Here is a 14,556-nt window from a genome sequence, read left to right as displayed (position 1 = left end):
AACCCAAGGGGTGTGCTGTGGCAGAGACATCACCCTCCCACGTCCCTCTCCTGCCCCATCTTCATCTTCAAAACTGAGTACTGCTGCCTGCAATCTGCTCTCCCTGGCTCTTCAGCTAACAAGTCTCACAGGTACACCTTATCCCAGGACAAGGGTCATAAGGCTGGAATGATAAAAAACTCCAAGACTGACTCCAAAAGACACATCTGGAAGCTGTGTCCACCAAGAAAGCGACAGGACAAGGGGAAACGGCCTCAAGATGTCCCAGGGGAGGTTTATATTGGATATTAGGAACAATTTCTTCATGGAAAGGGCTGTCCAGCCCTGGCCCAGCTGCCCAGGACCGTGCTGGAGGGGTTTAAAAGCTTTGTGGAGGTGGCACTTGGGGACATGACCACAAGGAAGATGGAGAGGGATTTTGTACAAGAGCATGGAGGGAAAGGACAAGGACGATTCCCATTGATTGAGAGCAGGTTTAGATATTGGGAAGGAATTACTGGCTGTGAGGGTGTTGAGGCCCTGGCACAGGGTTGACCAGAGCAGCTGTGGCTGCCCCTGGATCCCTGGCAGTGTGCAAGGCCAGGCTGGACAGGGCTTGGAGCAGCCTGGGACAGTGGGAGGTGTCCCTGCCCATGAAAAAAAGGGTTGGAACGAGGTGGTTTTAAAGATCCCTTCCAACCCAAGCCATTCCATGATGATGGCTCTGTCATGGGTATGGCAGTGCTGAGAGGAGAGATGGATTCCATGCCCTTAAAGGTCACTTCCACCCTAAATGATTCTGTGGTTCTACTTGTAAAGAGACTTTTTTTTTTTTTTTTAATCCACAGAAAAGACCCAGACTATTGCAGACTATTGAATTCCTGGAATACAGCACCCAAGAGAAAAAACAATTAAAAAGCCTCACAACTTCTCACCTGAAATACAACCCGAGATTTTTCCAGCAGATACGTCCTCATGTTGGCACCAATGATGTGGTATTTTTTATCAAAGCCAATCTGAATGTATTTCCCAAAGCGGCTGCTGTTGTCATTCCTTGTTGTTTTAGCATTTCCGATGGCCTGCATGAAACAAACAAGAATAAACGTTAAATTTTAATTGCATTTTTGGATTTTTTTAAAACACTTGGATTTGCAATCAGGGTTATGTAAACAGTCACAGGAGGGTTTGAGGAAAACCCCTTGCCAGATGCAGAAGACAGAGGAACAGGACTTTGGGGAGGACTCTTCACTGAAAATGTGGTGTGTCTGGGGTTTTTATGGGAGAAAAATGCATACAAACAGCAACAAGTATTTGTACAGTAATTGAATCATCTACATCCCAAAAAGATCAAAATTTATGTTCTGCCCTATAGGATGCCCCCACCTTTGCTCAGAGCCAACACCAGCAGCTTCCCTGCATGGGTCTCCTTCCCACACAAGCCCACTTAACTCAGGGTTTTTCTGCAAACCAGGCAGTTTTCTTTTATTTATTTTTTTTTTTTTTTTCTGCATAGGCAACGTTCTCATCAATTTCCAATAAACACAGGCAAGTTGCCTGGCCTCAGCTCTTAGAAATTACAGCCAGAACCGAGCACAGGCAGGAAAATTAGAGCAATAAAATTCCGGGGTCATGTAGAAGAATAGCGCGCACTGTCAATTTTTTTTTTTTTTTTTCTCGGATGGTTTAAAGTGCCCCCTGGTATCACAGCTACATTCCACAGAGGCAGGGGAGAGAGGCGAGCAAAGGAGTAAACTAGCAGGTTTACCAGGAGCAAACCTGCGGGAAACCAGTCAGTTTCCCCCATCAGCCACACAGCTGCTGGCTTTTCTTCCTGCTCACCTGCACCACCACTGGTTTGGACATGGAGCTCACCCCCACTGGGCAGCAGGGTGTCAGGCTGCCCGTGCTGCCTGCCAGGCTGCGTCTCGCCCTGGATCAGCCACCACTCTCTGTGTGTCAGACAATTTGGCACGAGGCACCGTTATGGGAAGCTTCCCTAAAGGCTGAGCCAAGCCTCAGGTTAAGCACAGGACAACACTGTGCTCCGCTAAAGCAGCCTTGAAAAGGAAGTCTGAAGCACTCCATGGACATTGGAAAAGCCCAAACCAACTTCAAGGCACTTCATGACTCCAAAATGTGTTTGGGAAAAGGGATTTAGGCACTCGGATATTTATTTTCAGCATCTGGCTTCAGTGAAAGGAAACAAAGCTGCTTTTTCCCTGTCTTTTGTATTTATAAGAATTCTTTTCCTTCAGAGCAGGGATTTCCCTATAATGAGACTCATTATTCCCCTGTCACAGATCAATTAGGTTGGAAAATCCATCCCAGACCACCCAGTTCAACCTGTGGGCCCAAAGCCCACTGTGTCAGTGCACTGAGTGCCACATCCTTGGACACCTCCAGCGACTGGGACTCCAGCACCTCCCTGGACAGCCCCTTCCAAGGCCTGACCACGCCTTCCATGAAGAAATTCCTTCTAATGTCCAGCCTAAGCCTCCCCTGGCACAGCTAAAATCTGTGTCCTTTTGTCCTGTTGCTATTGCCTGGGGGAAGATACCGATACGAGACTGATAGCAACAGAAAACCAGCAAAAATAAAACTGAATTTAAATATCTCAAATAGATTAATCCCTTTCTTTTCTACTCTGTGTTTGTACAACAAAAGACGGAGATTATGGGGCACCATGCAGTGACAAAGGAGGAAGAAGATGATAAAACGCTAACAGTTGGGTTCTCCACTCTGAGGCCCCATCAAAGCCCAGCTCCTGGAGGTGTGCTGGGGATACTCAGGCTCAGCTTTAAGACCATCAAATGCAGGTGCAACTGGGGTGGTCTAAATGGAGGCTGTTGGTGCATTTCTGCATTTCAGCCCCGCTCCAGGACGCTGTTATGCTGTAAATCAGACCTGTCCCGCAAGTCCCCAGGTGTTCTCACTGCACTGGTGACTTAGAGTGATCAGTGCAAGCAGGACGAAGGAAAGGGAGCAGCTTTTACCTCCATGATGGGGCTGGAGGCCAGGACTTTGGCTTCAATGTTGGTCTCGCTGGTGGAGCCCCCAACAGTGGCAAAGAAGCGCATGGCGTATTTGGCCGAGACCGTCTTGCCTGCTCCCGACTCCCCACTCACGATGATGGACTGGTTCTTCTCATCCCTGTGGAGCCAGAGCAGCGAAGTTAATCAAAGCTAACATTCTCTAAGCTAGTCTGTTTCCTTGTCAGCTGCTCGCACCCACTTCGCTGGTCCCTCACCCTGTCGCCACCTACGTTACAGACACCGGATTTCTTCTGGACTGTGAAAGTGACAGTGAATAATACACAGCTGTGGCACTTCCCAGAGAAAACGTAAAGGACACTGAACATCTCCAGAGGCCTGCAGAGACAGCAGGAACAGAGCCCTTGCATGAAGCACTGCAGCCTCCTTCATCCTGAGACTGTGGGAAGCTCATTTCTCGCACACCACAACACCCAGCCTCTGCTGCTGGACGTTTGTCTGGAGAACTGTTAACAGGCGTTGGCTGAGTATCCTCTCCTCACACTGGATATTTAATTATCCCCGCCAGCTCCTTCACTCAAGCATTTGAGATTTTGCTCATTAAAACACAGCCAGCTTGTGAAACCTGCTTTTAAAACACAGTAACCCACAAAGATCTCTCCACACTCAAAACATGTTAAAAATAAAACACATAAAAATACTGTAGTTGTAAAATCAAGCATCCTAAAATTGGGATACAGAAGAAATCACTTGATTCTCTACTCAGTTAAATGAGTATCAGTATTTTCACACGACTTCCAGCATCTGGTTAAAACTTTGATGACAACAACACAGAGCATGTCTGACATCAGACTCACACCAGCGACTCATCCCTAAATCCTGTGACATTGTGAAGTCACTGACCTGAAATGCAGAGGTGCTTCACCAGACACCTTCAGGGCACAGGACTTTGCATGGAGGAGCTGAGGGTGCACCACCTCATGCATCTCTCGAGCCTGGCAGAGAGCACAGACCCTTCCAAATGCCTTTTTCCACTTGCAAAATGAATCACGCACACAAAACCCGTTGCACAAGTCACCATGAAATAGCCAGTCCTTCCCAGCATGGTACCCACCAGACACATCCCAGTAATTAATCTGTTTAACATGCTTGAGCTGCCAGGCAAAGAAAGGGCCAAGGCAGTAAGAGGAGCTCATTTTCTGAACTACATCCCTCCAGGAAAAGATTTGCTGGCCCCAGGGCCAACAGCTTCTGCTGCAGTGGGATCCGCTCCCCAGGGCATCATCAGCACACAGCAAACCCAGCACCTCTGCAATTTGGCTGCAGACTCTGGGAAGGGCAGAGTTTTCACTGCAGGATTTGCTATAAGCTGACAAAATACCCGAGCTCTTGGGTAAGCTGTAGGGACATAATTGAGTGTGTTTTTAAGTAAGATCAACTTAAGCTCCCCCAGACTCTGCCCTGGCTTTCATGAATCACAGCTGAAAGCAGGCACAGAAAATCCCATACACAAGTACAACAATAAATTTATACCTTGTGGTTCTCTTGACATCAGGAAACACCATCAAAACACATTTCAATTTAAGATACTCAGTTCAAGTTTATACCAGATGAGGACAGAGGCTAAACAATGGCCATACACACCACTTTTGCACTTCCAACAAAGACACACCACGCCATTACCTCCCTCCACTGTCAGGCACAAACATCTAAATTCCTTCTAGGCTCAAGGTAATTGGTTCGAGAAAAAAACCTCAGCCAAGTCACGTGTAACATTCTGGTATAAAACCATGACTTTGAGACTCTTTCAGCAGCAGCAGACTCACAAGAGAATCTCCAGCTCCCTCTATTTTTCAGACACCAACTCACAAAGTGCTTCTTAATCCCTTGGCCAGCTAGTTCTTCTGGGTACCAACCAACAGGAAGGCAAGAGGAGCCTCCAGCCACCCCAGCAATCAGGCAGCAATGCAGAAACATGGGCTGTGAATGGAGCATGCCCTCAGCCGGGCAGCCAACATCCCAGGGCCCGTGTTCCCGGTGACTCATCCCGGGTGGGGACAGCCTGGTATTGCTAAGTCACAGCGCCGTGCCCTCAGCAGGCCTTGGCAAAGCCACCAAGCCTCTCCCACAGCCAGCTGGCAGGATCCAGGCACGGGGCTGCCAACGTGCCGGTCTCACACCTTCGGACTTCCACCGGTGTGCACCAAACCTCTCCTGGCAGCACGAGCCGCCAGGCGTGGACAGCCAGCAGAGGAAAAACAGTGCCAGCGCCACAGAGGGGAAAGGAAACTCAGCACCAGCCCCAGAAGGAAGCTAGACGAACCCAAAGGAACAGTTCCTGGGACAGCTGATGGCTGTCATGATTTACCTCTGACTGAACTCAGACTGAAGCTTCCCCCCGGCATTGATAATCTTCAGTCAGGTGGGTTTTCTGCCTCTCCTTCCAGGGAACAGGGTGGAAGGAGAGGAAATAGCCTCAAGCTGTGCCAGGGAAGGCTTAGATTGGGTATCTGGAAAAATTTCTTCATGGATGGGGCTGTCAAGCCCCAGCACAGGCTGCTGGGAGGTGATGGAGGCCCTGCGCCTAGAAGTGTTCCAGCAAAGTGTGGATGTTGGCGCTGGAGGACATGGTTACGGTGGTGCTGGCTGACAGCTGGACTTGATCTCAGAGGCCTTTTCCAGCCTTAATGGATCCGTGGTTCAGTGACTCATGGACAACCTCCTGCTGAGCTCCACTGGTGAAACCCCACACTGGCCATCAGCAGCGTCCAACAGACAGAATTCCTGTCAGCTGCCAAGAAAGGAAGGGGCAGACAGAGGCTTTGGCATGGGCTGCAAGGGTGGATGAACAGGCTGTCCTTGGTCAGAGGTGAGGGAGAAGCAGAAGGGAGAGGTGACAACCAAAATCCCTGCAAAAGGAGCTTTGCAAATGCAAAGCTAGCAGGGCTTAGAGCTACACTTGCCTAAAAGTTTCCTCAGAACTACTGTTTCCCACCCTGCTCTGCATGACAAGGATGGCCCATGTGGCACAATCCAGGTAACATTTCCCTGACACTTTTCTCTTAAAGCCATAAGATAAAAGCTCCACTAGTCTGGGAGTGAGTCTTCAGCTAACTGAGGCCAAAATCTCAAAAGATGCATTACTTGGCATCCAGACAGCACTGCTGCAAGGCAGGATTTGATAACCAATTTTTTTTTTTTTTTTTTTAAATTTAGTGTTCACAATTACGAGTCCTTGTTACCAATTTTGGCCTCTTTCATAACTTCTCTATTACCAGCTATTGGGGTAGCCCAGGCTGGGGAAGGCAGAGACCAAACAGCCTGAGAGCCCAGCCAAGGAGCAACCCAGACCCACAGAGCCCCTGGGGCTTTGGATCCCATCACAAAAATGCCTGCAAGTGGCATTCTGAGTGCTTTATGCCTCCCTCTGTCTTGTCTCTTTTTAAACAGACGTCTGCCAAAAGACACTGAGCCTAGTGACAAAACTACAGCCAATACAATTTACTGCTACTGAGGCCACTCTGCCAGGTCCCATTTTTCCAGAGTTTCTCAAGAATTTGCCCTAATGGCTGACGAGCTGCAGTACAAAATGCGCCAGGTGAGCTCTCTGTGGCACACAAAACTTATGGGTTGTATCACTAACATAGAATGAAAAGAAAGCTGCTCTTAGCAGGCCACTCAACCTCCTGCATTCGCAGTAATGCGTCTCTTCTGGGTTTTTTGTTTGGTTTTTTTTTTGTGGAAAAGGTATGTTCAGACATTTATTTTCCAACTTCAGGAATAAAAGCCTTCAGGAATAAAGGCTGCAGAGCCCCTCCCTTCTTCAGTGTACAAGTTAACCAACTGCAGGTGCCAGCAGGGGAAGATCAATGAACCCCACGGAGCAGCTGGCGGCAAACAAGATGCTCAGGCAGCAGAAATGGTTAAAGCCAGGCAGGAGGTGTTTGTGTTCAGTGTGGAATAAAAGATGCTGACATGTTTGGGCACCATGCAGGCGCAGTGTGCAACACGGCTGCTTAAAATACATTCAATTTTGGCAGTGCCAGCACAGGAGAAAATTATTCTTGAGAAGAAGCTGGATAAAATGACACGTTTATGGGTGAGTACTGCCTTGGCTGCACCATGGCAGTGCTGCCCCAGCTCCTCCTGGGGCTGGGGGGGCTCCTGTGCACCTCAGGGCTGCCACTACAGCTTTTTCTGCTGCCACAAAGTGCATCAGGGCTCCTCTCCCCGTGGCACAGAGCTCACATGATGCCCAGGCTGGAAAACCCACACCATGATCTGGGCTACAGCCACTACCCATCAGAGAGGCAAACAAAATCACCAAGGAGCAGAAGTCCAACCAAAACAAAATCCAGAACGGTTTCCTCAGTGCAAGAGGCAAGAGCAGCTCCAGAGGTGCCCTGGAGGTGGGTAACACACCTTTTTGCAGGTATTTGCCATGTTAAGAGTAATGCCCCTCAAGACCACACACAATGAGAAGACAGGTGAGGCCTCCAGCCCAGCAGAACTAAGAGGGGAGTCACTGGTGCTTTTACAACACATGAAAAGTATCAGGAATCATAGAAATGCTAGGGTTGGGAAGGACCTCCAAAGGCCATCCAGTAAAGGCCATGAACAGGGACACCTTCCACTACTAACCCAGGTTGCTCCAAGCCCCATCCAACTCAGCCATTTCCAAGGAAGAGGCAGCCACAGCTGCTCTGGGCAACCTGTAAAAATCCCTTCTTTATACCTACTCTAAAAGTCTGGTAGATAACCATTTTTTAAAGGCAGCATCTAAAGGTGCTGCCCAAGGCAAACAGAGGTCAGTTGGCTGTGAAGAGAAAATGGCACTTCAGATTCCTTTGTTGATTAGCACCGGCTGCTAATTACCAGCCTTTACATCAAGGGAACATATTTCACTGCCTGTTTAAGCAGTGAAGTCCTTTACCTCCAGCAAGGCAGAGAACACTGCTGCCCTCAGAGGAGCCTCCGAACAGCCTGGGAAAGGTGTGGAGAAGCATCCACACCCCAAGCTGCCCAGCTGGAAACAGCTCTCCACCGCATCACAGCAATCAGAGGCGTGGCGCTGCTCAGTGTTTCCACGGGCAGCTCCCATCGCTTCATCTAATTAAGCCAGGACAGAACATCCCCGGAAAATCCTCACTTCAGAAAAACGGACAGTGGAGTCACTGCAATAAAAAAGGGTTTGAATTCAGGGATGGTTCTCAACGCCCTTCTGCCTGAGACAGAAGAGGCAGGGGACACCTCAGTGCAGATATTTACACCCTCAGCAACACTGCTCAAAAACAGTAATCGAGGACAAAAATACCCCAAATGTTCTTCAGACATATATCACCAGTCAGAATTCTTCCAAAGTCAGCTTTCTCTAAAGCAATAATCCAACCCATGAGAAGGGACCTGGAACATCTAGGATTTATTTTCATAGTCATCCCTTCAGAAAATCACCACTGGCGCAAGCAGCTTAACTGCACAACGTCATCCAGGTCTCTGCAGTGGGAGCAAAACCAGTTGCGCTAAAGGGAAGAGGGAAAAGGATCTGGAATAAATAAACGAAGGCAGAGCCAGACCCTGTGAATAATTGTCAGGGGTCACTCCAGCTTTAATCCCAGATCTGACACTAATTCTCTGTGTCGTTGAACAAGCCAGTAAGTCTCTCCACCATGGAAATCATATTTAACCTACTTCTTTCAGGTTGCTTGGAGGATTAGTGTTCATAAAGCAATCTGAAGATTAAAAATCCTTTAAGTACTTCAGCTTGAATAGAGCCTGACCACAATGAGAACACCCACAAAAGCCCCAATGCATTTCCCCACTGACAGTGCTGCAAAAGCTAAGAATGAACGTTGCTACTGCACTGTGTTGTTAGAAGTACAAAAAAATGCAATAATTTAATTACCGCTGGATCGGAGCCCTCAAGTGCTAGGGACAGTGATGAAAATTTGAGACGGTACAACTCTGCTTTCAAATGAACAAACAGAAGTTGCACTCTGGGGGTGGAAACCAGGGTGTTGTAGTGCTGTAACACAGGAAAAAAGCCATCTCTGAAACGGTCTCTGAAGCCAGGGGCTGTTCCCATTTCTGTGGGATAACTGGAATTTGGAGCAGTATCACTGTTGATAGTGGCAGCAGCTTCTTTTATTTGTTAGCTCTAATTTGGGCTTTTAGAATCCCTGGCATTGGTCACTCAAGGCAAACAGAAAACCACAACTTAGGGGCAGTTACACTTTTCCCTCAGAGAAACCCAAGAAGATATTTTTTCATCCAGTTGAACAAGAATGTTTAAGGACTTGTTTCCTGTCTGCATTTTCAAATACCACCTGGAAATGCACGTTTTATGCTGCAGCTGCTGAAGCCAGCAGCACAATAAAGGTAGATTTTCACGAGCTACAAATTCATTTGGGTCACTTTTTACACCGTACCTTTCATAAATGGCATGGATTACCTTATACAACCTTTTCTTGGTCTTTCTTTTTTTACACAGAAAACTATATTTAACATAGATAATTTCTTTTTTATAGGGATAACTTTTGATACAGCGGCACATACCGGGGGTGAAAATAATACCGTTTTCACCAACAATCTGCACCCACATCAGAGTTTCAAAATACATCCTGGTCACAAAGAAAGAGCTGGATTCCAAAGAGGTGGACTTGAGTTGAACCTGATTATCCTGATGAGTCCCTTCCAGCTCAGCATACTCTAGGACTCTTGGATGCACTGGGGGCGATGCTTTCCCCAGGATCCACCCAGCCCAGCTCTGGAGCCCATTTGCTCACACACCCCTGGGTTTCAGCAAGGAGCCAGAGAGAACACGTGCCCTTCAATGTCTCAGTTGCTGGCAAAAAGGCCAAAAGCAGCAGTTTGGCTCAGAATGGGCAAGGATGAGTGTAGCAGTGTGACTTGAGATAGTGAAGCTGCTACCTATTTCCCAACAAGCATCTCTTGTGGAAAAGGCGCCTGGGGAGGACTCAGGCAAAGCAGTCATGTCCACACATTACACACGCCAAAGCTCAGCAAAGGGAGGCAAGAAGGGCCTTTTGTATGATCAGGTCCAGCGAAGGTTTATTCCAGCACACCAAAGGGATCAGGGACAAAAAACCTGACCATGTGCTGTGCACAGACCCAAACAGGGGTCAGGGACCAATGGTCTGAGGGCACAGGAGTGCTACAAAGGGCAGGGATAAGGTCAGTGACCTATAGGGGACACAGGGCTGGCCACCAGGGATACCACAACCAGTGGGGAAGCAGGGAAAGGAGAAACCAAGAGAACCAGGGGCACCGGGAGAGAACGAGACTGGGGTAGATTACACAGTGCTGCAAGGAACCCCGGGGGAAGTCTTTTCTTTCAGTGTGGGTGGAAAGCTCTATGGTACATCTTTCCAGGGAAGGACCCTGGGGATTCCCCCAATAGGTTGGAGGGATTCCACAGATGAGCAGGCAGCCTGGACACCAGGCAAGGCACAGCACTGACCTTGCAGGGCTGCTCCCCCTGTCCCACACCATTTAACACACACCCATCCACCGCTCCTAACCCCACGGAGCAGATCTCGGAGTCTCTGCAGAGGTCAGAGCCCTTCCACAGGGTTCTCCAGCCCTCCAGGCACTCCCTCCATGGGAGTGCTGGGATTCCACAGGCGTGGCCCATTAATGCCCCTTCTCCCCAAAAGGCTTCGAGCAGCTGGCTGGAAATGCCCCTCCAACAGCACAGAAAACCCTCAGAGCTCCACGTTTTTGTAAAACACTGAGCTGTCTCCAGTCTGGATGACCTTCTCGCAGCACTGTTGCTTTGCACACCCCGTCGGGGAGGAACACAAGCTCCTCGGCCTCAGGGAAACGAGGTCAGCAATTCTTTTGTGTGTTGTTCCCAACGAGAGCAAAACACGCACCCGGCTGGCTTCCTTAGCTCTCTGGCACCCTGATGTTCTTTTCTGTGCCGGGATCACACCACAGAGCATCCCTGGCTCCAGCCCAGGCCACCTGCAAGCTGCACTGCAGGGGGAGGAGGCTTGGGACTGCGTCCTCCCAAAAAGCACCACATACAGGGAGGAACGGTGGGATGCTGTGCTATGGAGCACCAGGAGGACAAGTCAGCAGTTCTTCCACCCCATGCCAGTCCCAGAAACAAGGTCCTCCTGACTGACCACTGTCCTAAGCTACTGCTGCTTGGAAAACTCCCATGTTACCATGACTAACTTCCGTCGATGAAGATCAGGAAAACCCCGGGAAGGGATTTTCAGAAACCACGCTCTGGGTTCCCCATCCCAAAACCCCCAGAAGTGGGAGGATGTGGTTGGGCAAGGCCAACCGCAAGTTTTTGGGCTCTGATGTAATTGTACTGCTGATAAATGCTGTTTTGAATGTTTAATGATACTCGGTGCTACAGCTGTCTCCCCGCAGAGCTCCAACAGTTCTCCTGTATCACAGCAGGAGTCACATGTCTGATGTAGGCTATTATCCCTCCTTCCTGGTCAGCGATAATTCACACACATTGTTCTCAGTAAGGCCTTTCTCTACCTTAAGCTTTCCCATGCCAGTTCTGTCCCATTTATGAGTATTTATGATTTTTCTATAAGGGATGTCTCATTTATTATTAAATCTAGCAAATAGCACAGACCTTATCCTAAATTACCAAAAAAGAAAAAAAAAACAAACCAAAAATTCACATTTAAAACAAGTTAATTAGTTGGGCACTTATCCCCAGAGTATCTCTGTCCTCTTCCACAGCAACTAAGACCAGAGGGTCTCTCCTCCAGTTCTTGGGAAACACTTCCTGGAGTGTCTCCCAAAACACAAAAATCTGGGTTTTTTTCTATATATCACCTCAGGATAAAGCAATCCCTGAGGTCTCACACCAGTTCTTGAAAACCTCCTCCCCTCATCCCTATCTCACTTTTAACTCTAAGCAGAAGAGAACCCCCTCAATCTTGCAACTTCCTAAATTCAAGGCTCTAGAGTTATTTTTCTTCTGGTCCCCTTTTTAGACGGGAGCTTTATTTTTGGGATGATCCCTGCTGCACAGCCCTAGTGAGCTGCAGCTCAGCCCCACAGCTCCCTGCAAGCCCCCACCCAGATTCATTCTCCTGGAGACTAAACCCTTCCCTGCCTTTAATACGACAAAGGATTCAGCCTTATTTACTGTGCCAGTCTGATTCCCCTTGCATCTCTGTCGGGGGCTAATCTCTCTTTTAACTCCTATACACTCTCTCTCTTTGTACATCTTTAAATCCTCCTGTAAAAGCTTGGAATCTTTATGCTGTGAAACGACATCCCCCACCGTGCCCATACCATTCTCTGGAGTCTATTTGCCTGTGTGCAGGGTTGTTGCTGCAATTTCTGCTCTTTTCCAGCTCCAGCATTGCCCCCCACAGCAGAAAAGAGAGCAGCGGTCACCTCAGGCAGCCCCAGTGGCACCTGCCTCTCTGCAGGACATGGACATTTCCCCTGTGGCTGCAGGGAGCAGTGATTTTTGACAGTGCAGTGCAAAGCCTGGGTGTACTAACTTCCAATAAAAACGGAAAGCCACTGCTAAATAGAGTCACCTGCCTGCAGCCCCAGTGTTTGAGCACTTGGTGACAGAAGCAGCGTGTGGGCAGTGGGGCTGAAGGAAGGAGACACCCTATTTCCATACAATTTGCAATTCAGGAATTGCACAACAGGATGCTGAGCCCTGGCTGGAACTGCAGACACCGGGGGTTATCTGGTACCCACCGAGCTGCAGTTCAGACAAGATACGCAGAGGTTCAACTCATCCATCAAATCACTCCGGCATTTTTTATTTTACTTCTTCTGCAAGAGCTATCAACAACACCGAGAGCAGATCCTCATGCTGGGAAGGAGGAACCCTCAGTCTAACCAACAGGTCACCAGGACAATTGCCTTCCCACCGACATTGCAAGGGTCAGTTAAGGTCTGCAGCGCCCTTCCACGCTCCTGGCAGAAAACCACAATGTTCTGCAATTCGGATTCAGCAGTTTCACATGAAACAGACCCAAGATAATTTTGCCTGGCCACATGGAACAGCTTTGCAGGGATGCATCTGTGAAAGCATCAGCCAGATGGACGCACTAGGGAATAAAGCCCACGGCACTTGACCCAGTCCATGCGCTTGTCAGGAGGCTTTCACAAGCCTTTATTACCCGAGATCTCTGACACGGTAAGAGGTGAACACTGGACTTCCTCTGTGTTCAGTGCCTAAGCTGGGCTGCTGCCACATCTCCACATAAGGAGATAATACTCCTATATTCCTACCACATATTCCTATATTCCTACCACAGCAGAACCCAGAGGTGCCACACGGAAAAAAACACAGAAGGGCTCAACAATACCTTCAGCATCTGATTTATGATTCGAGTAAAGATCACCTCTGCTACCGGCTGCCTGTTTTGGCACGTGCCTCTCTCAACTAGTGCTTCCCAATTCTGTATGTTATTAAATGTAATGCATGAGGGGGTTATTCAAATAAATACATAGACAAACAAATAAGTAAATAAAACCCCACCAAAAGAAAACCACCACAAAACAACAGCAACAAAACCAAAACAGTAACCACCAAGAAAAAAACCCTCACCTAGTTTTTTGGTCAACATCACCTCAACCCAAAAGGATTAAGAAACCTTACTTGGACTAGCAACTCCTAGCCCATAAGAAGCCCAAATGGTACAAAAGGACGCGACAAAGGGCCAAAGACAGAAGAGTCACACAAATATATCCATTGTAGTGATTTTCCTGATAGACTCAGCCCAGCATCACATGAAAACATGGTGACCACACTGGTAAGTCGAGCTGGGATGAATTATAATGGAGCTGCAAACAAAACAGGGAGTATCTAACTAAAAATCCACCTGAAGTTCCCAAAGGCTGGGAGGGGGAAGCTGGAGTTGCACTGTCACCATCCAAACTTGCTCCATGGAGCTGTACACAACACCAATAGGGTCATATTCATACAGAGGGACAGGGGTCAGAGCATGAATCATGGAAAAGCCCTCCCAAGACCATGGAGTCCCAGCTGTGCCCAATGCCCACCTTGTCCCCAGCCCAGAGCACTCAGTGCCACATCCAGTCCTTCCTTGGACACCTCCAGGGATGGGGAATCCAAACCTCCCTAGGCACCCCCTGCCAATGCCTGACCACTCTCTCCATGAGGAAATTCCTCCTGATGTCCAAGCTGAGCCTCTCCTGGCAAAGCCTGGGGCCGTTCCCTCTCCTCCTGGGAGCACAGCCCGACCCCCCCGGCTGTCCCCTCCTGTCAGGGAGTTGTGCAGAGCCACAAGGTTCCCCCTGAGCCTCCTTTTCTCCAGGCTCAGCCCCTTCCCCAGCTCCCTCAGCCTCTCCTGGGGCTCCAGCCCCTTCCCCAGCTCCCTCAGCCTCTCCTGGGGCTCCAGCCCCTTTCCAGCTCCCTCAGCCTCTCCTGGGGCTCCAGCCCCTTCCCCAGCTCCCTCAGCCTCTCCTGGGGCTCCAGCCCCTTTCCCAGCTCCCTCAGCCTCTCCTGGGGCTCCAGCCCCTTCCCCAGCTCCCTCAGCCTCTCCTGGGGCTCCAGCCCCTTCCCCAGCTCCCTCAGCCTCTCCTGGGGCTCCAGCCCCTT

The 14,556-nt window shown here is 49.1% G+C and overlaps 1 protein-coding gene across 3 annotated transcripts in view; it reads right to left on the bottom strand.

Annotated features, from left to right (window-relative positions):
* MYO5B (myosin VB) overlaps positions 1-14,556 on the bottom strand; it is a 153,149-nt gene that overhangs the window by 97,933 nt on the left and 40,660 nt on the right. For all 3 annotated transcript variants that reach the window (XM_040090695.2, XM_040090694.2, XM_040090696.2), the window contains exons 5-6: positions 2,973-3,129; positions 915-1,058 (exon numbers count right to left, since the gene is read on the bottom strand). In XM_040090695.2, the coding sequence (XP_039946629.1) occupies positions 915-1,058; positions 2,973-3,129 (301 nt within the window). The remainder of the gene's footprint in view (positions 1-914; positions 1,059-2,972; positions 3,130-14,556) is intronic.

This window comes from Hirundo rustica, chromosome Z (assembly GCF_015227805.2).
Source record: "Hirundo rustica isolate bHirRus1 chromosome Z, bHirRus1.pri.v3, whole genome shotgun sequence".
Lineage (NCBI taxonomy): Eukaryota > Metazoa > Chordata > Aves > Passeriformes > Hirundinidae > Hirundo > Hirundo rustica.
Note: the sequence above shows the minus strand (reverse complement) of the source record. Positions and strands in the feature narration are given on the sequence as shown.